This window comes from Acinonyx jubatus, chromosome C1 (assembly GCF_027475565.1).
Source record: "Acinonyx jubatus isolate Ajub_Pintada_27869175 chromosome C1, VMU_Ajub_asm_v1.0, whole genome shotgun sequence".
In the NCBI taxonomy this organism is placed as follows: Eukaryota; Metazoa; Chordata; class Mammalia; order Carnivora; family Felidae; genus Acinonyx; species Acinonyx jubatus.
The window spans coordinates 51793474-51821461 of NC_069381.1; the positions used below are offsets into that span (position 1 = coordinate 51793474).

A 27988-nucleotide genomic window follows, 5' to 3' on the forward strand; every position below is an offset into this window, starting at 1 on the left:
GATGGAGTCTCCATCACTAGGCCACCAATAAACCAACTTCCTTCTCTCAGGTGGTAACCCTCTGTGTCCTGATGCCTGGCTTGGAGACAGAGAAGAGGAGGATAGTTCAGCAACAGAGGCCAGAGGCTGGAGAGTCTCTTCCAGCTAGACCACTAACTGGACCACCACATCCCTTGAAGTTTGAATTGAATTTCCTCATCTGTAAAATGAGGTGGCTTGACTGCCCTTCTGGACCTAAATTTTTAAAAAACTTTTTTTTAATGTTTATTTATTTTTGACAGAGAGAGAAAGAGAGAGAGAGAGACAGCATGAGTGGGGGAGGGGCAGAGAGAGGGAGACACAAAATCAGAAGCAGACTCCAGGCTCTGAGCTGTCAGCACAGAGCCCGAACGAACGTGGCTCGAACTCACAGGCCGCGAGATCATGACCTGAGGCAGAAGTCAGAAGCTCAACTGACTGAGCCACCCAGGCGCCCTAAATTTTTTAAAGACACCTACTGGAGGAAGCAGAGAGCCAGAAGGAGGAAGTGCGGGGAACATATCAATAGTACATGATAATAAAAACAGCTAGCATTTTGTAAATTCTGAATATGTGTCAAGGATTGTATTGGGTACCAGGATATACTGGGACCAGAACATTATCCCTATTTTCTGGTTGCTCCCAGACTCATGGAACTGGGGAGAAGGCAGTGGAGATAGGGAGAGACAAATAACCAAAAGAATTAGAATTTGTGGTGACATTTGCCATAAGAGAACTGTGAATGGTGAGTTGTGGCTCCCAGACATGGCTGTCCTTCGGTGTTGTGCAGCTGCCTGTTCATGCAAAACCATCGACACATGTGGTGTGGTTCCGAAAGATGTACTGTGAAAGGGAGCCTGAGCCCTGTGTGCTGGGGAAGGGGAGTCTGTGGTCAAAAGGGCAGGACCAGGAAGATTGGAGCTGGGTGGGGGTTTGCAGCCAGGCAGCCAGGCCAGACCTCTAGGGGGCTGATGGATTACATTCCTCCAGTTAGAAACCATCAGAAGCCCCACTGAGCAGGGCTCTTGTGGCTTCAGAGCTTTGCTGATGTTTCCTCCTGCAAAGGGAAAAAATCAGTTTCTGATTTAAGTGTTACCTTTCTGTCCTCTTGCTTTCCTAAGTGTGACAAGATCCAAACCCAAATTATTTGCACTAAACTTGTTAATTTTAGCAAGGTGGTAGATAGAATAAGAATTGGAAACAGCTGAAACCCTGCCAGCTTTCTTCTCTGTGAGGTTGTGTTTGCTGACCTTCTAAAGAAAGATCTGTTGAAAACCTGGCTGTAGGTGGTGGATGTGACACTTGCAGACATAGCATGGACCTACTGTGTACTTGCATCTAAGCTAAGTAATGTCATGAAACAAGCTTTCTCGAGCTCTTAAGATTGTTAAAATACAGTTCAAAGCCACAGAAACCTGTGGGAGCGATTTCTGCAAGGTGGGAGGCTGAGGGAGGCTTTGAAGCTGTCCTGTCTGAACACTTAGACCGCTGAGTGGAACTCTTAAGCACTTCACGTGCCTTAAACGGTCTAGCGCAACGTGTGTTTGGGAACATAAAATCTCCTACAGATACCAGAATAAAAACCCTTATCTCCTCCCTAAATATTGATTTAAAATAATAGCTTGTTTTGAACTTTCTCTCAATGAATTGATTTTTAACTGAGAAAAATACCTCTAGGGAAAACTTTAGACAGTATAGAGTTAACAGTTTTGGAGACATGGGGTAGCTGATCAGAAGGGTGTCCTTAAAGACATGAAAAAAGGAGGAAAAAAGGTGAAGGTATTCCTTTAACCAGAAGACTCCTCTTCCTTCTGATTGCATACTCCATCAACACATTTTATTTTGAGTATGTTTTGTTTGCAGGACCCTGTGCTGGAAACTGAGAAAGAGACTATGATTTCGCCCCTGTCCTCTGGGGGATGTGTGTGTGTGTGTGTGTGTGTGTGTGTGTGTGTGTGTGTGTGTGTATTGTCTTGGATGGGAAAGGAAAATGAGATGTTTTTTGGAAACTTTTTTTCTTTTCAAGAGAAAGGATGACATCAGGGCATAGTAGAAAGAGCTCTGAACTAAAAATCAACAAACTTGAATTCATCTCCTAGCCCTGCCTCTAACTAGCTGTGTGACACCAGGCAAGACATTTGCCTTCTCTGATCCTCAAATTCTCTGATACAAAGCAATGGGGCTGGATCCCGCTCTGTGGACCAGCAGCATAGACACCACCTGAGAGCTTGTAAACAATGCAGAGTCTAAGGCTGTTCTCCGGACCTACTGGGTTAGAATCTGCATTTTAACAAGATCCTCAGGTGATTTGTATGCAAATTAAAGTTGAATAAGCATTGCTTTAAAGAAGGATTTCTGTTCTAATATTCTAATTTTTGTGCTTTTTTCCCTAATATATTGTAAAATCCAGTTATGAAGAATTTATCTAAGGTTGGGCTGGGTATTCTTACCCTTCTAATGTTGGTACTCTGTGAGAGAAAAGATTTAAAGGCAGAGTCATGCACAAATAGTTATGAACTCAGTTCCAAATGAGATATATATACATATTTCTCCATTTTGCCTTGCGTTTTAGGTCTTGGCATTATGGTAAGGACAGCTGTGAGAGAGAAGAAGAGGAGGTGGGAAGTCTAGGTGATTGAAGGTGGAGATGGCAACGGACTGGGGACCTTCTGAGCTGGCGGGTAGCACAGAGCAGTGGGTCCCCAGCTCAGGTCCTCAGAATCAACACAAGGGTTGTGAGGATTGAATAGTTTTAGTGCTTATAAAATCATGCTTATTATTTTTCTTTTCTTTTTAAAAAGTGTTTATTTTGAGAGAGAGTGCAAGCAGGGGAGGGGCAGAGAGAGGGGGTCAGAGGATCTGAAGTGGGCTCTGCTCTGACAGCAGCTAGCCCAATGTGGGGCTCAAGCTTGTGAATCACAAGATCATGACCTGAACCAAAGTCAGGTGCTTAAACACTGAGCCACTCAGGGGCCCCTGTATTTTTCAAATATATATGAATGTTGCTTTGATGGACTGAATGAAAATTCAGAGTGACTTTTTGATATCCTATATTTTCCTGGTTAATTGATGTTAAATGTTAAACCTTTTCAATGGGGGGAGGTCTATATCATTTTTGTTATAAATGGCATCTTCTTACTTGAAACCATTGGGAACCATTGGGATAGAGGATAATAATTAATAATGATACTGATGACAATAACTAACAAATGCTGAGAACTTTCTACTATTTACCAGGCATCGTGCCTCATGGGGAAGGACCTTAGGTATCTGCTAGTCAATTTATAGTTATGGAAACTGAGGCTCCTAGCAGGGAAGTGACTTGCTCTGAGTCATACCTTGAGGGAGTGGTTGGTGGATCCAGGACTAGAACACAGGTGCCCTGGCTGTCGGCCGGTTCTCTATCTGCTGTGCCAGACTTCGTGGTTTGTCCATCCTGTGCCTCAGGGGAGCATATGTGGGATCATTGTTAGTTTTCCTGGATTCCTCCTGTGGGAATCGTAGACTGCCAGAGTTGCTTCTGGGCCAATCATTGCATTTACACGGGAGCACACCTGGCCTAGCAAGGGAAAGGGACTTATCTAAGGTCAAACAATTAGTTGGGTTTGTTTGCTTGTTTTGGTCTTCCTCCACCTGAAATTCGGCTCTTTATAGTATATATTTTCATAAGAGGAGTGGCTGAGTGGAGCAAGCCCTTTTGTGAAAACAAATGAACATGGTTTCCGATAATCTCAGGATTTGTAAAGATTTATATGTCTTTTAAAAGGATTGAGGGGCTCCTGGGTGGCTTGGTTGGTTGAGTGTCCGACTTCGGCTCAAGTCATGATCTCACAGTCCGTGAGTTTGAGCCCCGCGTCGGGCTCTGTGCTGACAGCTCAGAGCCTGGAGCCTGTTTCAGATTCTGTGTCTCCTTCTCTCTGAGACCCTCCCCCGTTCATGCTCTGTCTCTCTCTGTCTCAAAAATAAATAAAAACGTTTTAAAAAAAAATAAAAGGATTGAGCATAGTCACTAATAGTTATAAGCAGTCAAATTATTATTATTATTTTTTATTATCATTTTTTTTACCAAGCTTTGCATATTAAATTTAGGAACAGTTTTGTGTTTTTATTTTTTAAATTTTTATTTATTTCATTTCATTTCATTTTTATTTAGAGAGAGAGCACGTGCAAGCGGGAGAGAGGGGAAGAGTAAGAGGGAATATATATTTTTTCATTTATTTATTTTGAGAGAGGGAGAGAGAAAGAGAGAGCAAGAGAGCATGGGGGAGGGGCAGAGAGAGAGGGAGAGAGAGAATCCCAAGCAGGCTCCACACTGTCAGCACAGAGCTAGATGCAGGTCTTCAGCTCACAAACCTTGAGATCATGACCTGAGTTGAAGTCAAAGTCAGATGCTTAACTGGCTGAGCCACCCAGGCATCCTGAGAGAGAGAATCTTAAGCAGGCTCCATACTCAGTACAGAGCCTGATGTGGGGCCTGGGATCATGACGTGAGCTGAAATCAAGAGTCAGATCCTCAACTGACTGAGCCAGCCAGGTGCCCCAGTTTTGTGTTTTTTTTAAAAAAAAAACTTTTTTAGTGTTCATTTTTAAGAGAGAAGAGAGACAGAGTGAAAGCAGGGGAGAGGGAGACACAGAATCCGAAGCAGGCTTTAGGCTCTGATCTGTCAGCACAGAGCATGACATGGGGCTCAGACTCACGGAGCTCGAGATCATGACCTGAGCTGAAGTTAGATGCTTAACTGACTGAGCCACCCAGGTGCCGCGTCTGGTTTTGTGTTTTTAAAAATTGGAATGATTGTAGCCTTGACTCTCCTCCAAACCCCTGACTCTGGTCATGTTCTCAATCTTAAAGATAGCCTCTAAGAGGGCAGACCACCAAGTTCCTTGTCACAAAATACAGAACCACACAATCATTGGAAACCATGTAATGGAAAGGGAGAAAGTTCACATTGACTGTTGGGACAGCTTCATCTCTGTTACGAGCCCACAACTTACTGTCATTGAACTGAGAAGCTGTCTCCTGGGCCATAGATCTCCCTATCCTCAGAAAATAAGAAGAGGAGAATTATTCTCCAGGAAGCAGTCAGCCACCTTTCTGTGCCACATATAGCTGTTACCAATCCAGGGAAGTAGGACCTGGGTTAGAATCAGGGCCAGCTTCATGGGTGTGCAACCTTTGCAGCTGAACAGGGCCCCTGCTTCAGCCTCAGCTGTGGGCTTAATACTCTGCTATTGCTGTCCTGAAAATTTTAATATTATTTTGAACAAAGGGACCTGCATTTTTATTTTGTGCTGGGCCCTGTGAATTATGTAGCTGGTCTTTGTTAGAATAATTCAGAATCAGGACCAAGATCCCCTGAGGAACAAGTCAGTGGGGACTGTAGCCTTTTGGGCCAAGGAGAAGGAGGAGAAGGAGAAGGAAGAGAAGGAGGAAAGGAGGAGGAGGAGAAAGAGGAAGGGGAGGAGGAGGCAGCCACCACAGGCCTGACCCCTTGTGGTGATTTCCAGTATTGTGTATGGACTAAAACCAGCAGCCTGCCGTCAGCTTTCACAGGAAGGAGAGAAGGGAGGATCTCTCACTGTCCTATTTCTTTGCCTGATGATAGACAATCACTCCCTCCATTCTAATTTCCATCCCTAGCCCCACTCATACGTAGAACCCAACACATAGTAGGTCCTTAACATGGTGTGGTTGTTGACTTTATTGCTGCCCTGTGGTGAACCATCACTAGATAACTTTGAAAAAGTAGATGAACCCCTTTGTGGTTGAGCTGCATTATAACCTTGTCTGTTTTTTGTGCCATCACCCTACCTCTCATCTGGATGATCCAGACACCTTCTACTAATTTCCTTGCTGGTAATCTCTTCCTCATATTAATCCAACTAGCTGGATTAACTCTCCCAGATCCATCACTTAATCCATCATGTGATCTACACACACTTACTTAATATTTCTGAATCTCAGTTGCTTCGTCTCTAGAAAGTGGATGATCATGTCTACCTTGGAGGGTTGTTAGGAAACTGAGAGGTAATACTTGTAAAGCCCTGAAAATAATAGTGACTGGCTCATAATAAGTGGTCAGTAAAGAGTAGTTTTTCTTGTTATTAAATTATAAGATTATATGAATGATATACAAGCAGCTTTCATCGCGTCATTTCCCCTCCTCAAAAAAATCTTCAGTGGCTCCCCATTGCCCCTGGTCGTGGAGGATCAAAGCTCTCCATGACCTAGCCACAGTCTACATTGCTTAACTTTTCCCAGTATTGTTTAAAAAACTAGTAGAATGCTAGTTGCGTTTGCTGTTTTTGCTCTTTCTGTATCTTATTTCCCAAGGGCACTGGGATCTCCTTGGCAGTGGAACTCTGTGTCACCCCTTGACTGCCCAGTTGAGCGCCTGGCATACAGTGTGTGTGTGGTTGTTGACTGCTAACCACAATGTACTTCAGGAATATAGTGCAACTTTGCTGGTTTCCCATCTGTTTATACCTCTTAGCCCCTTCAGACTGGAAACGGATTATGATTTTGCATTTGAATCAGCAGGAGTTAAAAACAGCCATCCTTCCTTTCTGGCACCGCCCCCCCCCCCCCCCATACAGTGACTGTCACTTTCTATTGGGATTGTTTGTTTACATGTTTGCCTCCCCTCTGGACTGTGAGCTCTGGGTGGGGAGGAATGGTATTTAATTCTCCTTCCTAGCTTCAGTGCCCAGCCAGTGAGCCTGGCACAAATAAGAGGTATTTATTAAATATTTGTCAAATCAATGAATATTGGAAAGCTCAAATTTTTATTGCAGACATGGGAGACAGTCGGAACTGACTTTTTACTTGAAAAACATTGTTTATTAGATCTGTATAGATCATTTAGAAAATATGCAGTTGAATATCTTTTATAGTCAGAGAAGAAAGTCAGTATAAAATACCTAATTAAAAGCAGAAGCTAGCATTTCCCCTTGGAATGAAGGCAGGATCATGAGTATTTTCCTTTTCTCAGCCCAGGAGATGGGCAGGCAGCCAGACTCAAAGACAGGGATGCTGTGCAGACAGACAAGGTTTGACATTAGAAGGAATGGGTCTGGGGGCTACTCTGGGTCCACATTTGCTTCAATGTTTCTCCACATTGAGGTTGAAAATGCAAAGAGCGTTAACTTCTTTAAGATATTCCGAACCATTGGCAACTCCTTTATGATGTTATGCTCTGTTACCTATGAAATTATCACTTGTTTGTGAACTTACTATACTGGCATATTTTCAGGAGTAGGCTCTAGATTTAAGGTTAAAAGCTCCAAGAGGTATGGGTCTTTCTCTTGTTCTTCTCAGTGCTGCTGAGCCTGTCTATCCATGGAATGCCTGGACCTCTGACCCACATACACCTGTCCTGGGTATAAGAAGCAGGTGAGGACCAAGAGCTGGGGAAGCACAGAGAGTTATGATGTTCTGAATGATGTCTGCCACCTGGAGGAAAACTGGGCCCTCTGAGAAGGACAATGAGTGGGTATACTCTAGGTCAGGACCTTGCTGCTCGGAGTGTGGTCTAAGCCTTCCAGACTTATTGAATCAGACTCTGCATTTTACCAAGATTCACAGATGATTCATTTGCACACTAATGTTTGAGATGCTCTGCTCTGATGAGAAAGTCTTTGTCATCCTTGAGGCTTGATAGTCCAAATGTTTGTCATTCTAGGATGTAGCATGACTCTTGTTCCGGAACTGCCTTGAATCCCAGAACTGCCACCATGGAGTTATTACCTGGTCCTTTTTAGTCTTGAGAGTTTTTCATCTATAAAATGTATATGTTGAGTGTTTTGCTGGTTTTGTGTGTACGCATTAAATGAAATAATGTAATGCTCTTAACATATAGTAGAAATTTAATAAATACGTTTTAGTTGTTGCTGATATTATTTTTATTTTACCTGAGCCCCAGTGCAGACAGTTCAACTATATATTATGATGGGAGAATTGCTGTGCTGTCATTACTAAAATGTTGTAATTTTGCATTTGTCTTTTGTATGAATTAATAACTGGCCTTAAAGAATCATTAGCTTCTGAAGTGCCCCCCCCCTTTTTTTAACCTGTTTTTGTATTTTCTATTCTTAACATGGATACATGTGTTATGTGGTTCTATTTATGGCCATCATTTTTTTATTAAAAATTTTTTTTAATGTTTAGCTTTGAGAGAGAGACAGAGCACGAAATGGGGGAGGGGCAGACAGAAGCCAAGACACAGAATCTGAAACGGGCTCCAGGCTCTGAGCTGTCAGCACAGAGCCCAATGTGGGGCTCGAACTCATGAACTGCAAGATCATGAACTGAGCTGAAGTCAGACGCTTAATTGAGCCAACTAGGTGCCCCCATCATCTATTTTTATTTATTTATTTAAAAAAATTTTTTTAATGTTTATTTATTTTTGAGACAATGCGAGAGACAGAGTGCAAGCAGCAGAGGGGCAGACAGAGGGAGACACAGAATCCAAAGCAGGCTCCAGGCTCTGAGTTATCAGCACAGAACCCAACGTGGGCTCGAACTCACGAACTGTGACATCATGACCTGAGCCGAAGTCAGGCGCTTAACTGACTGAGCCACTCAGGGGCTCCTCCCCATCATCTATTTTTAAAATATTGAATCACTTACTTTTTTTTTTTTTTAGTTTATTTATTTTGAGAGAGAGAGAGAGAACAGGAGCAGAGGAGGTGCAGAGAGAGAGAGAGAGAGAGAGAGAGATTGAGAACCTTAAGAAGACCCCACACTCAGCATGGAGCCTGACTTGGGGCTCAATCCCACAACCCTGGGATCATGACCTGGACCAAAATCAAGAGTCAGGTGCTCAACTGACTGAGCCACCCAGGCGCCCCACCACTTTTCATACTCATTTCATGAATTTATATCTTGTACAGTTAAAGTCATAATTACAAAAAAACCAAAAACCAAAAAACCCAACCCAAATAAACCTGTGTAATGAGCTTTGGGACCACACTTTACTGATTCTTGTTGGAATAAAGTTCGAGAGTGGGTGAGGATAAGGTGGGGGCAGAAGTGCGAGGCTTGTCCGGGAGTGCCATAGACAGTGGCAGAGGCTTCACAGAGGGGATCCTGGGAAGTGTTGACTAATCTGGTGAGTCAGTTGTGTGCAGGTTGTGTACAGACTTCTACATTTCTGTTTTTGGGCATGCTATTTAGAGCTATTGAGGCACTTTCAAATGTATTCTCCCACTTAAGTTTCACAACACTTTTGGGAAATAGGCAAGACAAGAAAAGGGAGGTTTATACAAGTTGAAATGTGTGAACATGAGTAAATATTTTTTTTTTTTGAGGATGGGTTGGGAATAAAGTTCTGATTTTTCAGAGTTGTATGCCAGATGTTTATTCTTCTCTACTGCCTCTTTTCATGCAGTTTGTTTGTTTGTTTGTTTTGTATTTTTAATGACTGAAACAAAACATTTAAAACCGCAACTGCAAGAACCATTTGTTCCTGCCGGTCTTGTACCTCTCCTCGAACTTGACCTTGGCCTCTCGTCATGCCTTGTGTTTACAAGCAGGGTCTCTGAAGACATCCTTGTTGATGACAGCTTTGTCCAAGGTGATATCCATAGAATACCTTGTGGGTACGAGATGATTGTAGTTATAAACTTTCATAAAAGACTTGATCTTTGACCTTTTGGCGATTTTCTTCTTGCTCATGGCAGCTGTCATTTTGAGGGGAGAGCGGTCAGTTCCAGCCAACAGAGCAAGGTTGTAGGGAAGATCTGAGGTGACATCATCAATGTTCTTCATGATGACCGTCTTGTGTCCAGAGTAGCATCTGACCAGGACCAGCACCACCTTCCCGGGTTTCATGAATTTGCCCATCTCGACACCAGCCTCTTTTCATGCAGTTTTGAAAGCAGTGATGGGACTCTGGCTTTAGATAATTACCATTTTCTTACAACATTATGTTGATGCTACAGAGTATATCAGTGATAGTAACATACCACATATCTCAGTGTTAGATAATAATTACCTCTAGCAACCTAGATAAAAGCAAATAGTGGGCAAACAAAACTCCTCTGGACCAGTGCTGCCCAATAAAATTACAAGGTGAGCCAAATAGGTAATTTTAAAGTTTCTTGTAGCTACATTAAAAAGATAAAAGGGAACAAATGAAATTGATTTTATAATATATTTTCTTTAATACAAGATATCCAAAATATCATTTCAACATGTAATCAGTATAAAAATTACTAATGAGATATTTTACATTCTTCCATTTTTTAAAATGTTTATTTATTTTGAGAGAGAGAGAGAGAGAGAGAGAGAGAGAGAGAGAGAGAGAGAGGATAAGCAAGCAGGGAAGGGGTAGAGAGGGAGAGAGAGAATCCCAAGCAGGCTCCATGCTGTTAGCACAGAGCCCAATGCAGGGTTTGAACCCACAGACTGTGAGAGTATGACCTGAGCTGAAACCAAGATTCGGACCCTTAGCCACCTGAGCCAATCAGGTGCCCCTCACATTCTTCTTTTTAAACTAAGTCTTCAAAATCAGGTGTGTGTTTTACATTTATAGCACAGCTCAGTTTGGACTTGCCACATTTTAGGTGTTCAATAGGCACATACATGAGCAGCACACCTGGAAACTTTGAGGAAAATAATTGTAACAAATGCAGGAATGGGAGCACTTTGACATCAAAACCCTCATATCGTGGGGACAATTTAATTTAGAGACAGATAGTTTTGTAGATTTCAATTGCTCACAATATGGCCCCAAGTAATTAAAAATGAGATTAAATGATATACATCATACTGTGATTAACAGTGCAGAGTTCTATGTGAAATATATATTTTTAGAAAAGTCCATCAAATTTTTTTTTCAATTTAAATTTTAGTCAGTTAATATACAGTGCAGGATTTCAAGTTTCATCACTTACATACAGCACCCAGTGCTCATCATAACAAGTGCCCTCCTTAGTACCCATTCCCCACCCATCTCCCTCCATCAACCCTCAGTTTGTTCTCTATCCTTAAGAGTCTCATCTGATTTATTTCCCTCTCTTCTCTTCTCCTGCTCCTTCCCAGATGCTAATCAAAATGTTTTGTTGCTTAAAATCCACAGATGAGTGAAACCATATGGTACATCAAATTAGTTTTTGAAAAAAAAAAAAAAAAAAAAGATTTGACATATGACCCAGCAGTTGTACTCCTGTACCTTTGTCCCAGAGATATCAAAACTTATGTCCACACAAAATTGGAAATAATCCAAATGTCCTTTAATGGTTAGACAAGCTGTGGTATGTCCATACCAGGAATATTGCTTAGCAGTAGAAGAAATGAATGATTGCTACTTCTGTCAACTTGGAGGGATCTCATGGGAATTATGTAGCCTGAACAACAACTGATCTCAAAAAATACATTTATATAACATTTAAAAAATAAAAGTATAGGGACGGAGAAAGATTAATGATTAATGGTTGCCAGGTGTTAGGGACTGGGTGGGGGGAACCTTTGGGTAGGGGAGGGCTGTGACTATAAAACGGTAGCATGGGGGACCCTGTGGTGATGGAGCAGTTTTGTATCGTGATTATGATGGTGGTTATGTAAATCTACATGTGGTAAAACTGCACAGACCATACATGCACCACACAAATGTGTGCATGTAAGATAGGTAAAATCTGAGTAAGGCCTCTGGATGTACCAAAGTCAATTTCCTGATTTTTCTGTTGTATTGTAGTTATGTAAGATGTCACACTGGGGAAATATTGGGGAAAGAGTACGTGAGACCTCTCTGTACTATTTTTGCAACTTCCTCTGAATCTATGATTATTTCAAATTAAAAAAAAAAGTTTGGTGTTTGAACAGTTGTTCTATTATTTGGAAAGCCTCTTGCCTAGAATTCCTAGTGAGGAACCCTGGCGAAGCTGAATAAATAAAGACGAAGTACATAGACCTTTGTTCAGGACTGTCCTTTCTGTGCACTTGGTGCTGGATTCATGTCAATGCAGGGGGGCATGGTCGTGGCCAGGCTGCACACTCTCCCCATGTAAGGAGGCACCCCCCATGCTGATCACTCCCAAGGGCACTCTTGTTCTGGGCTGTATCAAGGTCACTGTGGTGGACAGTGCTACCACTGAGTACTCATCCTAAGGCACCCTGACCAGTCTCTAAACCTGAATGTCCCCTGAGGTGCCATTCTGCTGTTTGACCCCACCTTGAGAATGCTGGAGACAGCGTTTTGGCAGCCTGAACTCTCTCTTCACATTTTCATATTAATGTGTCACTGGCTTTCAGCACTTGCCTCTCAGTAATGCATTTAGTCCCTGGTGAGCATTCCATAGCCAGATGAACTTTAATCCCTGAATGTTCTGAAAGGGAGGGTTCTTTTTCCTCTTTTGAAGATTCTGCTCCCCTATAAGAAAAGTGCATGATTTAATTAATGGATAAAAGAGAAAGGCCCAAACTGAGCCAGAAAGGAGTCAGCAGCATTGCCACCCACCTGCAGACACACAAGAAGATAAAAGTAGCATCTGATGGGGAGGGGAAGGACCCAAGAGGGAGGAGGACAGGCTCTGCCCAGAGTTGGGAAGCCCGTGCTTAGGACCAGCTCGGTCATTGACTAAGTGTGACCTTGAAGCTCAGTTTTTGTGGGATTTTTTTTTCCATCCTTTTAAGACGGAGATGAGAATATAGATCCTTCCTATCTCCTGATAAGTGTAGATGACAGAATGAGGAAGGGGGCAGGTCCACTGCAAAGTCTAAGATGCTCTCCAGTGCAGTTATTGACAATTGCAAGTAATGCATTATCTAGAATGAAACTACCAAGCCAAATTAACAGAGAAAGATGGGGAAATGCAGAACCCTGTTCTTGTTCTTTAAAGAAAAAGCAAAAAGGTGCTCCTTGGTAAGTAGTCTGAGTTGTCTTATAATGATAATAATAAAATTATAGTAGTGATTGTCTGTTTGTTCATCCATAGGGGCATTTCTCAGAGTGTAAGACACTCCACTAAAACACATGCTCCTTGGCTATATAAGTAAGGCAAATTGTGTTGCCCTTTGGAGATTTATAATGAATGTATTAATGGTTCTGCAAAGCCCTGCAACCAAGAAAATTGTTTGACTTTGTTTAGTCCAGTAATTCCTCATTTTATTATCCACGGACCTCCCTGCTTCCTGCCCACTGACTTTCTCTTAACTTTTACATACCTGGGTTAAATTCCCTGCAACTAGTATATGGCTCAGCAAAGCTTTGAACTGAGTTCTTAGGGTTTTGTTATCAGCTTTATGTGTTTTTCATATGGTATAAATTTTGTAAATAATTTTTCTTTTTTTGTTGGCTTAAAGGAAGCTCAGAGAAAATTTATAACTCAGGGTTAGGATATTGTGACCTTTCTATCCTTGTACTATGTTTTCTCCTGTTTTCTTTCCTCGTCTTGTTGATAGACTCATTGACTCTGACTTAATACTTGTTAGTATGTCGTTCATTGTAGCATAAGCCACATGGAATTCTCTCTGGGTTGAGGTGGGGTATGGATATTGATAAAGAAACAACAAACTAATACTACCAAAAATAATCTAAAAATAACAATAACAAGTCTTTAAAGAGGCACTATTATTTGTCAGGCACTGTACTGGGTCCTTTTCGTAAATGATTCCTTTTTCATTTGATCAAGGTGCTTTTCCCTTTTATCCTAGGAAGTTTCAGATCTCAGGATTCCAATTTAGATTCTCAGAATTTTACAACTGGGAGTGACTTTTGAGAGCATCTGACCTTAAGAAATAACCTTGAGGGAGGTGAAAGTCTGAACCATCCAGGACAGATGGTCTTCTGAGATTCACCATGGCAACTGTAGCTAATCTCTCCCCTTCTGCCACTTCTGGGAAAATTGCTTTAGGGAAATACCGTTTTAACTGGGACCATGAAATCATTAATGATGGGCAAGCTGGGAGCTTGGGGAGTTATGTTTGGAATATAAGGATTCAATGCCTGTCTCTCTTGGGGGTGGGAGGAGCAGCAGCTGTGTGCTGGGATCATCTAGGACAATTTCTGCCTGATGAGAGAGGAGGGCAATATCTTCCTCCACCCAGCTGGGCTTACTTAGCAGGGCTCTCTCACATGCTGAGCTGGTGCCTGCATTGGCCTCTAGTTACCCTGCCTTTACCTATCCCAACCTTTCATCTAAGATCTGTCCTGAGTCACCTGTTATCGTTCTTCCCCATCCAGAGCCATTGGCGACTGTTCCCGGTTTCAGAGAGCTTTCCCTCACTTGGCACTGGGCTTTGCAATTCCTCACTGCATCATCTTTCCATGTGTATGTGCCCTCTTGTCTCCTGAATAGACTGGGCACTCCTGAGGGCAGGAATGCTGCCATATCCACAGTTGCTTCCCAAGTCCCAGTTCAGTAGTGGGCACATATTGGTTCTAGGGGGAGTAGTTACTGTCCCTACTGATTGGCATCAACAAACATTTGCTTGACATCAATAGGGTACAGGGCTCTGGGCTGGTCTCTGGTGATACAAAGATGCTTGCACACTTTTCAGTTTGTGCTAATAACTCTTACCTCCTTGCGAGGAAGGACTAGGACTTATTCATCTCTATCCCTAATACCCAGCATAGTGCCCTACATCTAGAAGCCTGGCTACTTTTTCTTCCCAGTGTTTGCTCTTCTCCTCCCCCTCTTCTTCATCCTCCTCATCCCCCTCCTCTTCTTCCTCCTCCTCTTCCTCCTCCTCTTTTTCCTTCTCCTTCTTTTATAGTAATAGGGGCTTTCACTGGGCACATTTCCCAGCCTTTCTTGTAGCTGAATATGGTCATATGATCAGGTTCTGGCTAAAGGGATGTGAACAGCAGAAATGTATTTATTTTCCAAGTTCTGCTCTTGGAAGGAAAGGAGCGGGCTATCTCTTTCCCTTTTTTCTCCTTCTTGGGCTGGAGTGCATGTGGGCCAACTTCAACTATATGAATAAAGGTAACACTTTCAGAATGGCAGAGCAATGAGATGGAAAGGTCGTGGGTCCTCATCACCACTGACCTGTCATGTTAGGCCTGGACTGAATCTTTGTGCTTTTTATCTGGACGAGAATGTAGATGTGAGAGACAAATAAATTTGTATCTTGTTTAAGTTTGTTTTGTAACTTGGGGTTTCTTGTTACAGCAGCCTAGTTTGTATTCTAGTTAATTCACTAATGAATAGTTTGTATTCTGATTAATCCAGTAATCCGCTATTTAGTAAATGTCCATTGAATGAATGAATGAATATCTGCCTTGCCCTATTGTCTTATAGTTTTAGCAGCAGACAGTGCACACATTTATATTGGGGGAAAAAAAAGTCTCTCAAGTAACTTTCATCTACATTTCACTGGCCAGAACTATGTCAGATGTGTCTCTCTAGCTACATATGAGGCTGTGAATTTGAGTTTCATTTTCTAATCTCTGTAGTTGAAGAGGGCAGAAAAGGGGGCAGGAGAGGGGAGGAATGAGTGAATCAATCTATATACTACCTTTCAGTCACAAGATTAGCTTTGACTTATATTCTTTAGAGTTCCAGGGCTTTACATTTTTTAAATTAAAAAAAGAGTGTAAGCCACCTAATTTGAAGAAGAGATACAGTTTTTATCCCAGATGAACCAGATTTTGGAAAGATAAGAGGTTTTCGAAAGAATATAGGTAATTATCAGTAGGGACCCTGGGGCTAGATGTAGTCATCTTGTCATACAACTTGATTCATGGCCACCTGGAACTGACTACAAAGGGATATTGATGCTGAGGCCACCTGCTACATTCAGCGTCTTAAATACTTCTTTGGGGCCATAGCCAGTCCCAGGTAAGGTATAGGCATCCCAGAGTCTTCAGGTGAGCTGGAGAGGTAGTATCGGGGCAGTCAGAAACATTCAGCAGACACTTAATAAGCACTTCTGTGTACCAGCCAAGCTGGGTACTGGGGATCTAGAAATAAGCTCTGCCATCAAGAAGGAGAAGGAGAGGCAAGCTCATGAGTACTCTACAGTGGATGAATGCCATATAGAGTGTTTATAATAAGTATCGGGAGCAAAGGGGAAAACAAGACAGAAAGTTTTCCAGAAAGAATAGTGGGAGGTGCCTGGAGCTGAAATCGCTTTATTTCAGTGCAAAAGAGACCCCAACACTCTCAAATATACCTGGTTTGCTTCCAAATTGTGTTTGAATTAGCATCTTGTGTGTCGTATATGCATTGTGGGGGAATGGGAGCTTCAAAGAAGTCTGGAATTGAGGCACTGTCCTCCTCCACGTCTAGGGCGGGCACTTCGGAAAACCTGAGTCCACATCCAGTATGACACCTGAGCAGGGGAGCTGAGGAAGGGCCAAGTTTTATCAAATGAGGTTTTCTCCTTTCGATTAAAGAAAGTTGTTCATGAGTATACTTCACTTTAGATGGCGGATATAGAAGCCTGAAAATATCTGTGTAAGAAAATCTTGATAAACTAATCATCTGCTATACTTTTCCAAAGCCAAGAATATATTGGACATTTAAGTTTTTGGATTTTGGATTTTCTTAAAGCAAGGCATATGAGAAGTTCAAAGAAGGTGCTGTGGGATACTGACAAAGGAGGTACACAGAGTTCAATTCTGGTTAACTCATCTAACCAGAGGAAATTTCATAAAACAAACAAAAAACTCATCAGTGGTTTAACCCACCAACTGTTGGATTCCGATGTTACGAACAGGTTAGACGCAGGCAACTTGCCCAGGTTCAATGGAGTTTAAAGGCCAGGTGTTTGTGTAGGGGGAGAAGGAACATACAAAATGTATTCAGGAAAAATGTATTCAGTTAAGAAAAGAGAAATCCATTTTGAGAATTTAGTGCATATGTTCATTTTATAGGTGTGTTGGGAAATTGTCAGTAGGTCCATGGATTTGGTCACAAAGCCTTTTGGTTCATTTAGGGGAAGAATGTTGCTTCTTGGGAAGTGGCCAGAGGAGTCAAGAGATATTTTGGGAGTATTCTAAAGCCTTCTGTTTCCTCTTTGTTGATGCCTTCCCAGTTTTCTGGCCCTGAAACTTTTATATGCATTAGGAAATCACATAGAAGTCGGAGGCACCCTTTCTTTACTTAACCATGTGTCCAGATCCAGTGCTGAGTTTTGGAGAGAAAAAGACACAGTTCCAACCTTTAAAGAACTCAGAGGTGGGTGGGGACACACACACACACATAATCTAAATCATATAATGTAGTATGGTAAGTGGTATAAAGTGTTGCAGTTTTAGGGAAGAAGGACCGATTAATTGTCTATAGGATATCAGAGAAGGCTTCACAGGGAAGATGGAATTGAAGCTGGATATTGAAGGGTCTTGAAGGTGATTTCCAGGGAAAAGAGAAGAAAAAGGCATACCAGATGGAGGGATCTGCATGTGCAAGGGCACAGAGGTGTGAAACAGATGCTGCCCCTCGCAACATGGCTGGTAGTTCATCTGGCTAGAGCAAGGATTTAGGAGGCCTGTGAAGGGTATTTTGGGAAATAATGCTGGAATACAGGTGACTTGATATTTTAGCTCAGAGGATCTAATTGTAATCCTTTGGGAAGTAGATAGTCTCTCTGTAGGAAAATGATTAAGTGATAGTTAGAAAAATACGTCTGCCAAAAAGCTAGAGCTTCTGAGTGTAGACCTTAGGGACTCCTATGGATTGTCTGGTCTCTTCTTGGTTCCGGTGGGGTGCTAGAAACCTAACTTGGGTCTGAAAATGGACCCTAAAGGACACAGGAAGTGCCGAGAGGCTACAGAACCAACCAACTATATAAAATTGTGGGACTGAGGTTAATATATAATTTGCGTTAACTTGGGTGAATATAGAGTAGGGAGAGTGGCAGGAAGGTAAGTTCATGCTTGTCTGATCATTGTGTACTCTGAGCACCTTTTCCTTTAAGGAGGCCTGGGCATGGAAAGAAATGAGCATCCCTTCATGTAGACCAGTGCCTAAGAAGTCCAGATTAGGTGTGGTCGGGAGGTCAGTTGCTTGTGGCTGGATCCTCTGAGCGTATGGAAGTCAATGATCAGACAATTAATTAAACTGTCAGACAATTAATTGTGAGAAACTGGTGCAGGTGTTTAGGTTACTCTTTAAATCAAGGTTCACGTCTCCTCAGTCAGTTGACACAAAATACCATTTGGCCAGAGAGCCTTGTGGCCTGTCTTTTCTGCCAAAATCCTGCAGTCTTCTGTGGGCAAGCTGCTTTTGGTAGACTTTCCTGGGGAACCTCTCCCTCCATCTTTCTTTCTTCCTTCTGGAAAGGGACAGCAAAGAAGAGCAGGAAGGACCCTGGTCTTTGAGGCCAGAGGCTTGGATCTAACTCTAGTTCTGCTAGGTACCTGGTGACTAGGGGCACAAAATGGCATTTCTTTTCTCTGGGCCCTAGTCTCTTCATTTGTGAGGTGAAAATATTGGAGATTCAAGGTTTTTTAATTTTTATTTTTATGACTTTGTAAGCTTGCCTGGTTTTATGGCCTGTTTCGGCTTCTCCCTCTACGAGTGGAGTGATATATGATCTAGAAGGGTCTGCGTGGCTCAGGCAGTTGGTATGAGAAGAAGAGTTGTCTTACCTTTGGTTCTGCCTCCTCAGGTCCAAGTTGGAATTAGTTCCAATGGATAAAGAAAGCTTTTGGGAAAGAAAACTAGACTCTTAGATTAGGAGCTGGAAAACCAAGGTCTCCAGGCAAAATCTGGCCTGTGGCTTGTTTTTATGAATAAAGTTGTATTGGAACACACCCACACACATTTATTTACACATTGTGTATGGGGTGGGGGGTGGGGGTGGGCTTCTGTTCTACCATTTCAGCATTGAATAGTTGCAATAGAAACTGTAGGACCTGCAAAGGTTAAAATTTTTATTATCTGGTCCTTTATAGGTACATTTGCTGATCCCTATTCTAGGTCATAAGCTCTAGGAGGGCTGGGGACATGGCAAGTGTTCAGAAAACTGCGATTGAATGAATGGATGGACAAAAAACCTTAATTTATTGGATAAGTACATGTGTTGACAACAAACCTTTTGTGACACACTTTAGGTCCCAATTTCCCTTTAAGTAGAACAAGAACAGTAGTACTTACGAAATAAGCGGTACTTACGAGGATTATTTCCCGTAATACAACTTCGAGTGTTTAAATGCTATTAAAAATATAACTACCATCTATTAAGCTTTATATGTGTCGAGCACTCTATTAAGGACTTTATTTTTATTAGCTCATTTAATCCTCATGACCACTGTGAGAGTAGAACTATTGACCCCAATTTATAAATGAAGGAACTGAGCCCAGAGAGGCTGAGTCACTTGCCAAGGTCACACAGTTGGTAGAGGATTGAGCTGGAAATCCAACCCCAATATGTCTGGTTCCAAAGCCTTTCTTTCTACCACGACCTGCTGCCTCTGCGTGCTGTTAAGGGCTTTCTATCTTCTTTTTAAATAGGAGAAGCAAGTATTGATCTTGGGGGTGGGGGTTCTCAAGATGTGGAATAGTTAAATGAAAAAGGTTGATTTTCAAAATTTTTAACCATTTATTTATTTATTAAAATTTTTTTTTAATGTTTATTTATTACTGAAAGACAGAGGGAGACAGAGCATGAGCGTGGGAGGGGCAGAGAGAGGAGGAGACAAAGAATCTGAAGCAGGCTCCAGGCTCAGAGCTGTCAGCACAGAGCCCAACGTGGGGCTCTAACTCACAAACCGTGAGATCATGATCTGAGCCGAAGTTGGACTCTTAACCAACTGAGCCACCCAGGTGCCCCTCAGATTTTTAACCGTTTAAATAATTGAAAGAACCACACGGTTACTCATCATTAAAAGTACACTTTAGAAACACTTTTAAAAAAATGTTTATTTACTTCTTAGAGAGAGAGAGGGGGAGAGGGAGGGACAGAGAGAGAGAGGGAGGCAGAATCTGAAGCAGACTCCAGGCTCTGCACTATCAGCACAGGGCCTGATGTGGGACTTGAACTCATGAACTGTGAGATCATGACCTGAGCTGAAGTCAGACGCTTAACTGACTGAGCCACCCAGGCGCCTCTAGAATATGCTCTTTAAAATTCAGCTTAGTTAAGTTTTATGGGAAAAGTTAAATCAGAGACTATGTTTTTCTCTTGGAAAGACACATCTTGGTAAATTACAGGGAGTTGGAAAATTTTCATTTGTTTAGCAATGTTGTATGTAATGGTAATACGCATTTAAATGCTGCCTTGTTCCAGAAATCTTCTCCAGTTGAAAGAACCTCGCTCAGAGCCATGTGTCCAGCATATAGCAGACATTGTATAAATGTTGGTTGAATGAGTGAATGGATGATGGCTGGATGAATGAATGAATGCCTTCTAGTACTTCATATATACTGCCTTCCAGTATAATTGTGTGTGTGTGTGTGTGTGTGTGTGTGTGTGTGTGTGTGCCCTTACGTATTACAGAGTAAGCACCTGCCACATCTTCGTACCACTTATGAAGTCTACCTACCATAGTGCTTGGCACTAAGTAGATGCTTGATAAACCTTTGTGGCATTAAAGTGAGGGATGGTCTGTGGCCCTCCAAGCTTTTGTGGACTGAGTGAATGAAATGTTTGAAACTAGTATGAAGATCAGATGGATTTCTTTCTGTAACAGGGGAATGTTTTATTTTTTTATTTTATGAAGTTTATTTATCTATTTTGAGAGAGAGAGAGAGAGAGCGAGCGGTTGGGTGAGCACAAGCAGGGGAGGGGCAGAGAGAGAGGGAGAGAGAGGATCCTAAGTGGGCTTTGTTTATGGAGCCTGATGTGGGTCTCGAACCCATGAACCATGAGATGATAACCTGAGCCAAAATCAAGAGTCATATGCTGAACCAACTGAGCCATCCAGGTGCCCCCAGGGGAATGATTTAAACCCACTGTTATATTGATGGCGAAAATCCATTGAAAGCAAAAAATATATTTATCACTTTAGATAGAAAGAATATTTGTTTCTTTTATTCTGGAAGATACATTCATGAAAGATCATTGAGCTTGCTTTTTCCTTTCCCCTACTAAGTTGCCAGTTTGTGGCTTTGTTTGATGCCTATACTTAACTTTTTAGGTGAAACATTCATAGTGGGTGTGGCCCTGATTTAGGAGTTTTCCCTCATCAGCCTTTTCTGTTGCCAGTTAGTTGTTTATCTCTTTTGTGCTTTGCATATAACCTATTGATTTGCATGCTGTTTTGGATTGCTGAAGTAGGAACACCTGAATAGTTCCTGTGAGCATTTTAGCTTTTGGGGGTCAGGCAGCTGCTAAGGGGCAGTTTGAGTAGGACCAGGGTCAGAAATGCTCACCTGCTTTTGTGTCCATGGAAGAAGTTGGCCTGGAGCTGTGGGCAGACACAGGTACTTTCCATGTCCTTTGGCAAACAGGATGAGCAAGCGAAGTCACTGACCAAAATCTCAGCCTGGGGTGACTGATCCCTTACAAACTGGTTTCCCAGCTTTCTCACATACTCTTTTTCTTGATTTTTTTTTTGCATTTGTATATAATTTTGGGTAACTCCTTTATTTATTTTTTATTTTTTAAAAAAATTTTTGAGAGACCAAACATGAGTGGGGGAGGGGCAGAGAGAGAGGGAGACACAGAACCCGAAGTAGGTTCCAGGCTCTAAGTGGTCAGTGCAGAGCCTGAAGCCAGGCTTGAACCTATGAACCATGAGATCATGACCTGAACAGAAGTCGGATGCTCAACTGACTGAGACACCGAGGCACCCCCGGGCAACTCCTTTAGAACACTAATACAGCTATTCAGGCCACTTACAGGGTCAGGGCAGTGGCTGTGGCCTTTTCTTGGCCTCTTAATATTTGTATATTTTATTGGAGGGTCTCTATTCCCCTCAGCTAGGGGTTTTGATCTACTCTGCCTAATTCCCCTCTCCCCCAGCTTCTTCTCACTTAATTCGTTTCCACCCATGGTTTTGATATATTTGGAAAAAAAGTACCTGTGCACTGGGATATTATTACTGGGCTCTGTTGATTTTTGCAAGTGCACTCTAATTCATGGTTGGTCTTTTGGCCAGCCTGAGACCACCTGACCCTCAGCAGCCCTGGTCCCTCCAGATCACCCTCCAGGAGAATAACAGCTTTACCCATTTCCATCATTGACACTGACTGAGAGTCTTCCAGCAGTGAGGACTTTTTAGAAATGGAGAAAAGCAGAGCCAGGGGAATACCAGTAATTACACTAATCTGAGAGTATTAAATCTTCAAATATTATACATTTTTGGGTAAGCAATTCTGTCGTTTTTGAAGTTTGGTTGTCTTTTTGTTTCTTGGGTGATGGCCTGTAATTTTGTATGAAGAAAAAAATACCTAATCCTTCTCTGTTGACGTGCTGTGGAAATAAGGCTGGCTTTTTGTTGTTGTTTTCTTGAGTGTTCATGAAAGGAAACCAGGAGGATGTGTGGGTCTAATAATATACTACTTTGTGTATGAAGATAAAACTAATAATAATAATACCTTGTTCAGTGGTGAAATGCTTTTAACTTTCAAAGCATATTTCCTTTTATGAACTTATTTTATCAGCCATAAAGGTGATTTCAGTTACTTTCCCCTGCAGTGATACGAGATCTGTGGGAGCTTGTCTGCCTGTGCAGGTGAGTTTGAGAGACTCCATCCCAGGGGATCTTAACCAGGGGTGATTTCCAGAATCACCTGGAAAGCCTATGTGACTTACACACACTCGGATCCTGTTGTTGACCTACAGACACAGACGGTCGAGAGGGAGGGGGAAGTTGCCCATTTGGAAGAAGCTTCCTGGGCGATTCTGTTGTATCCTACTGACTAAGCCACCGCGTAAGTCCACTCCCTGTACGGGACCCCTCCAGGGGTTGTGGTCATCTGGCTTGGCTGGGATGCCATCCCCTCTGTGACTGGAACCCAAGCAGAGTGATTACTGATCTGAGGTTGCGTAGAGCCCCCCGTAGCATTCACTCTTGCAAGTTGGCCACAAGGAGAGATTTATTAACTATTTTAACAACCGAACATTTGCATTTGTGCGCAGTGACTGTCCCTCCCTGTGGGGCACTTACACACATTGTCTCATGAAATCATTTAGATCAGTTCCATCATCAGAGAAGTGTGTTGCCAGCCCCTTGAAAGAAAATGAGCCTTCAGTTGGATTTAGGCGATGTGATCTGAGAAGAATGATTTAGTGGATTTTTACATGGATTTCTTTCGCCTCAGTTTCTTGGTCTGTGGTATGGGGCTAGTGATACACGCCTCACAGGACTGGGGTGCTGCCTCTGTTCCATTCAACCTGTCAGCCTCCCTGAGTATCCATGTATTTGCAAGATGAGGATAAAACTACCTACCTTACAGGCTTGTGAGGATTGCATGTGGCACAGCAAGAAAAACACATTGCATTCTGTTCGCTACATCGCAGATGCTCAATCCATAGCAGGTATCTTCCTTGCTGCTTTGTATTATGGGTCTTTGTGGATGGCAGGTATGTGTTTCGTACAGCTGGCGTCCTGGAAGGGGCTGCCCGATGCCATGTACTCCTGCTGGTTGTGGAGCAAACGAGGGTTATAATGACAGTAGGAGGAGCTCCTTTGTATTGAGTGCCAGGCACTGTGTTGGGCACTGGAGATACAGTGGGGAGGACAAGATGGACACAGTTCCTGACCTCGTGGAGCTTAACAAGGAGAAAGCCCTAAAGGGAACATTTTCAAAGCATTACTCTTCTCTGTGTGTAAGGGGAAAGCTTTCATGTAATAGGATGGCTTCTAAATGTGTATTTCATAATGTAGTGGGTAGAGTGTGGAACGTGTCTTCTGGGAGGAAACTGGAGTTTTGCATTTCCTGACTTGCTTGTGCTTTTGAATTTGTGGCTGTAACGCTGCCCTGCCTGAGGTTTCAGCAGTTAATGTTTCCCAGGGCTGCGTGATGTAAACGCCCCGTGGCCTGTATATACCAGAATTTTGGGTATGTCCGGGACAGAGGGGAAAAAGGACCATTTTCAAAGTCTTTCTTGAAGACTTTGTTAAGTTTTACTTGAATTTCTCCCCATCGTCTTCCTCAAACGTCCCTCATGCTTGATGCACAGAAACCATGCCAATGTTTTGGAAGATTCAGGTTTGACCACCGTGAATTGGTTCATATTTCCAGCAGGCCAGTTATTTAATTTCCTGTTGGAAGTCTACAAATGTTGGCACTGTTTGCTCTCTGGCAAATGACCAAAACCCAGTACAGTATCATTAGCAAGCTCTGGTATAGAGATTAAAGCACGATTGTCTTTAGTAAGAGGCCATCTCTGTTTAGGAGGAGGCTTGGGGGGCTGCAAGGGTACGGGGAAGCACAATCAAGCTTTCTAATCAAAACCAAAGTACAGTAACAGGGATTCACTCAAGAGAAGGGTTAGAAGGAGGGCAGGACTCTGTTTTCTGTTTTCTTGTCTCGATTTCATTTGTTTGGGTTATTTCTCTCTAGACTTTGGGAGAGTCTGGAGGCTGAGGCTGGTCTGGGTTGTGGAATGTCCTCGTTGAGGTCTTCTGCATCTTCCTGATTCCCTCTCTCCCTTGGCAGTGCTGCTCCCGGGAGTCACCTGCCTCCAGAGGGTCGGTAAGAGAAACAGAGTGTCTCCAGATATCCCACTATAATAATGGAAATGTGACAGAATGGGCATTTACTGTGGTATGGGTGAGGCACTTACATATGCTCCTTCCTGTCTTCATAATACCCTTGTGAGGAATGAATTATTATTCCCATATTGAGGATGAGATTATCAAGGGACACAGAGATTTAGTTATCTGCTGTCAATGAGTGTCTGAGCTGGGGTTGGAAGCCAGTTCTGTCTCTTTGAAAAGTTCTTGCTCTTTCCATATGCTGTGTCCATACCCTAGTAGGGTTCTGGGGAGAAAAGGGGTTTTTGAAGGAAATGGTGAGAAGTTTGAAAATTTGCCTAAAATGAAGCTTGGAGGATTATTTCTAGATACATCTTATCATGTTAGCCTTGTCTTTCATTAGGAAGGATCCTTCAATGCTGGCTTCTTGATAGAATGAGCACAGAGATGTATTTTTTCCTTCTAAACATTGTATTGTGAAAAATGTCAAACATATTAAGAAGTGGATGATAGTGAATATGTAAGTTCTAACCAATTGTTATTCTCTCCCAGGTGCCAGGCACACTGCTAACTGCTTTATTAACTTGATCTCATTTACCCTTTCAACATTCTCAATTTATAGATGAGCAAACAGCCTGACAGAGCTTCAACTAACTGAACTTCTCTAGATAGCAAGTTGTATTGTGGATTTGAAACTGGTGCATGGAGACTGGGGTGTGATTCCTCTGCATTTCAAATTATTCTTCCATGTATTTCTGTTCTTCCTCAATGTCATATTATTTAGAAAATCAAGTTCCAGATGGGAGGTCCTAGAAGGTTACTCATGAAGCACAATTCCCAAGGCCCCAGAAATTGAAGGCTCTTAGTCATTTCCAAAGATTCTCTGGGACAAGATCTACTTCTCCTGAGTATCCTTGTCAGACTTTTGTCAGGGACAGGGCAGGAATTCTCTCTCCAGAGTGTCACAGAAAGTTTTTGTAGGCTTTGGAATTTTTTTCTTTAGTTTTTTAATGTTTATTTATTTTTGAGAAAGAAAGAGACAGAATGTGTGTAGGAGAGGGACAGAGAGAGAAGAAGACACAGAATCAGAAGCAGGCCCCAGGCTCTGAGCTGTCAGCACAAAGCCCGACAAGGGGCTTGAACCCACAAGACGTGAGATCATGACTTGAGCTGGAGTCGGACACTCAACCAACTGAGCCACCCAAGTGCCGCCTTTGGAATTTCTTATGACTGACTTATATCTTTCTTTCACACACACACACACACACACACACACACACACACACACACACAAAATCCAAATCCTTGCCTTTGGGCAAGGTGTTAATTTTTTAGTGATGGGATACCTCCTCAGACCCACAGGACATCTTTCCTTCCTGGGGAAGAAGATGGCATTTGTTGGCACTGACTCATATAGGAGCAGTATAGGTATGCACACGACTTTTGTAAGGGACCATGCTTAAAAAATAATTGGTGCATTTTAGCATATTTATGCCTGGACCTGCTTTGTTGCTGATTGGATATAACCTTGAACAAGGCACATAGGTTTTTCTTAAGCTCTAGGTCTCCCTGCAACAATAATTATTGTCAGAGGCGTAGAGAAAAGATACAGATAGAGCTCCTTCCATCAGAAAATTTAATCTTCATAAGGATCCAAGGCATATACCCATGAAGAAGAGGCTGCTGAAGACTGGGGGTGTGGCACAGGTAGGAATTGCCATAGAGGCAGCAATGAGAAGAAAGAACTGTCAGTTGGAATAGTCGAAGGGAGGAATAAAAAGCACCTGGGCTTACATTTCGGTTCAAATTCCAGTGTTGGCACTCAAGAGCTGCATAATTTGGACTCTTTGGTCCTCGGGTTTTCATTGTAAATTGGGGTTAGTAATACTGCATCATTGTACCATTGTAAGGATTAAGCTCACATAACATACATGAAGCTCCTGACATAGTTTATAGTGGTTGACAGTAAGAGATAGCCCCGTAAGTGGGAAAGGGGGAAGCTGACGGAAGTCTTGAAATCTGAGTAGGATTTCAAAATGTGAAATGACTCACTTCTCAAAGTATCTTACAAATATCACCATGGAATATTATATAGGCATCAAGAAGCATGGTTGCAACGCCAAACTCTTCTTGCTCTTAATAAGGCAAAGGGTTTTTTTTTTTAATTTTTATTTTTTTATTAAGCCAAAAGTTCCAGTTTGTTTGAAAAAAGTCACTGGTAAGATGTGAAAATGTCTGGTGTCATTTTGGTTGAGACTTGAGTGGGTGAGGTGGCATTGCTCATCTGGGTGGCACATTTAATGCTATTTTAACATTTTAGTGATCACTACAAGGCACCTTATGGGGTCGATGGTTCTCCCTGCCTCTGCAGCCCCTGCAAACTGCTTATTTTCTTTCTTTCTTTTTTAAAAATGTTTTGTTTATTTTTGAGAGAGAGCATGACAGAGCAAGCAGGGTAGGGGCAGAGAGAGAGGGGGACAGAGGATCCAAAGTGGGCTCTGAGCTGACAGCAGTGAGCCTGATGCGGGGCTTGAACTCATCAACTGTGAGGTCATGACCTGAGCAGAAGTTGGACACTCAACCGACTGAGCCACCCAGGTGCCCCCAGACTGCTGTATTTTCTACACACCTGTTTGGTAATTTAATGAAATCTATCCCCTTGTGCTGTCCAGGCACAAAGAACCAGTGTTCGGTAAGATGGACTCGGAAATTGAGGCCGTCATGGCACTGTTGAAGATTTTTTTGGTTTTGTCTTTTGTTTTTGGTTTTTGTTTGTAGTTTTTAGTGGGGAGGTCGGGGGGAGGAAAATCGTCCCCAGAAAAACTGAAATCCTAGTCTAACACCTTGGGAGAGAGATTCTTGCCTCTTCTTTATTCTCTCCTCCTTTGCAGTCATTTTTTGTTTGTTTTTTTGTTTTGTTTTTTGCTCGTGTGCAGATTAAGGTTTGATGTGAATTTTTGGTTTAGCTGGAATTAGTTCTTTTATGGCCTTGAGGAGTGTGTGGGTAAACTTAAAACACACCAAGGCTTGACAGTAAAATGTAAAGGTCAGATGAGGTTCTGGATGTATTACCTGCTTGGAATGGTTCTGTAGTGATAGGGTTAGGACTTTCTATACATTTTCTTGTATAATCTTTATAACAACCCTTTGTTATAAGATAGATTTTTTTCAGTGTATATTATGTCAGCACTTATATCTCAGTAGGCATTGCTTTGATTGCTATCGTACAGTTGGGGACACAGAGAGGGAATGAGAGGGAGAGTTCAATACCTGTGAGGTGATGCAGCTAGCTAGGAAAGTAGCTGGAACTGGAACCCAGTATCTGTGACACCAAGCCTTTGCTCTGAATTGCAGTGAAATATGCTCTCTCCATTACAGGTGTCTCTCCTAGAGCAAACTGGGTTTTCTGGTGCACTAGAAGGAGGCCCTGGTAGCAG

At 42.4% G+C, this 27988-nt stretch overlaps 2 protein-coding genes across 3 annotated transcripts in view; one reads left to right on the forward strand and one right to left on the reverse strand.

Annotated features, from left to right (window-relative positions):
• ROR1 (receptor tyrosine kinase like orphan receptor 1) overlaps positions 1 to 27988 on the forward strand; it is a 466977-nt gene that overhangs the window by 91447 nt on the left and 347542 nt on the right. The window lies entirely within an intron of this gene.
• Positions 9341 to 9868, reverse strand: LOC106980780 (60S ribosomal protein L27-like). Its single transcript, XM_053214187.1, has one exon. It carries the CDS (start codon positions 9860 to 9862, stop codon positions 9530 to 9532), a length of 333 nt encoding a protein of 110 aa, XP_053070162.1. The 5' UTR covers positions 9863 to 9868; the 3' UTR covers positions 9341 to 9529.

Bases quoted from the DNA above. Each gene is read 5' to 3' on its own strand.
- LOC106980780 (XM_053214187.1), bottom strand. From the start codon at position 9,862: ATGGGCAAATTCATGAAACCCGGGAAGGTGGTGCTGGTCCTGGTCAGA.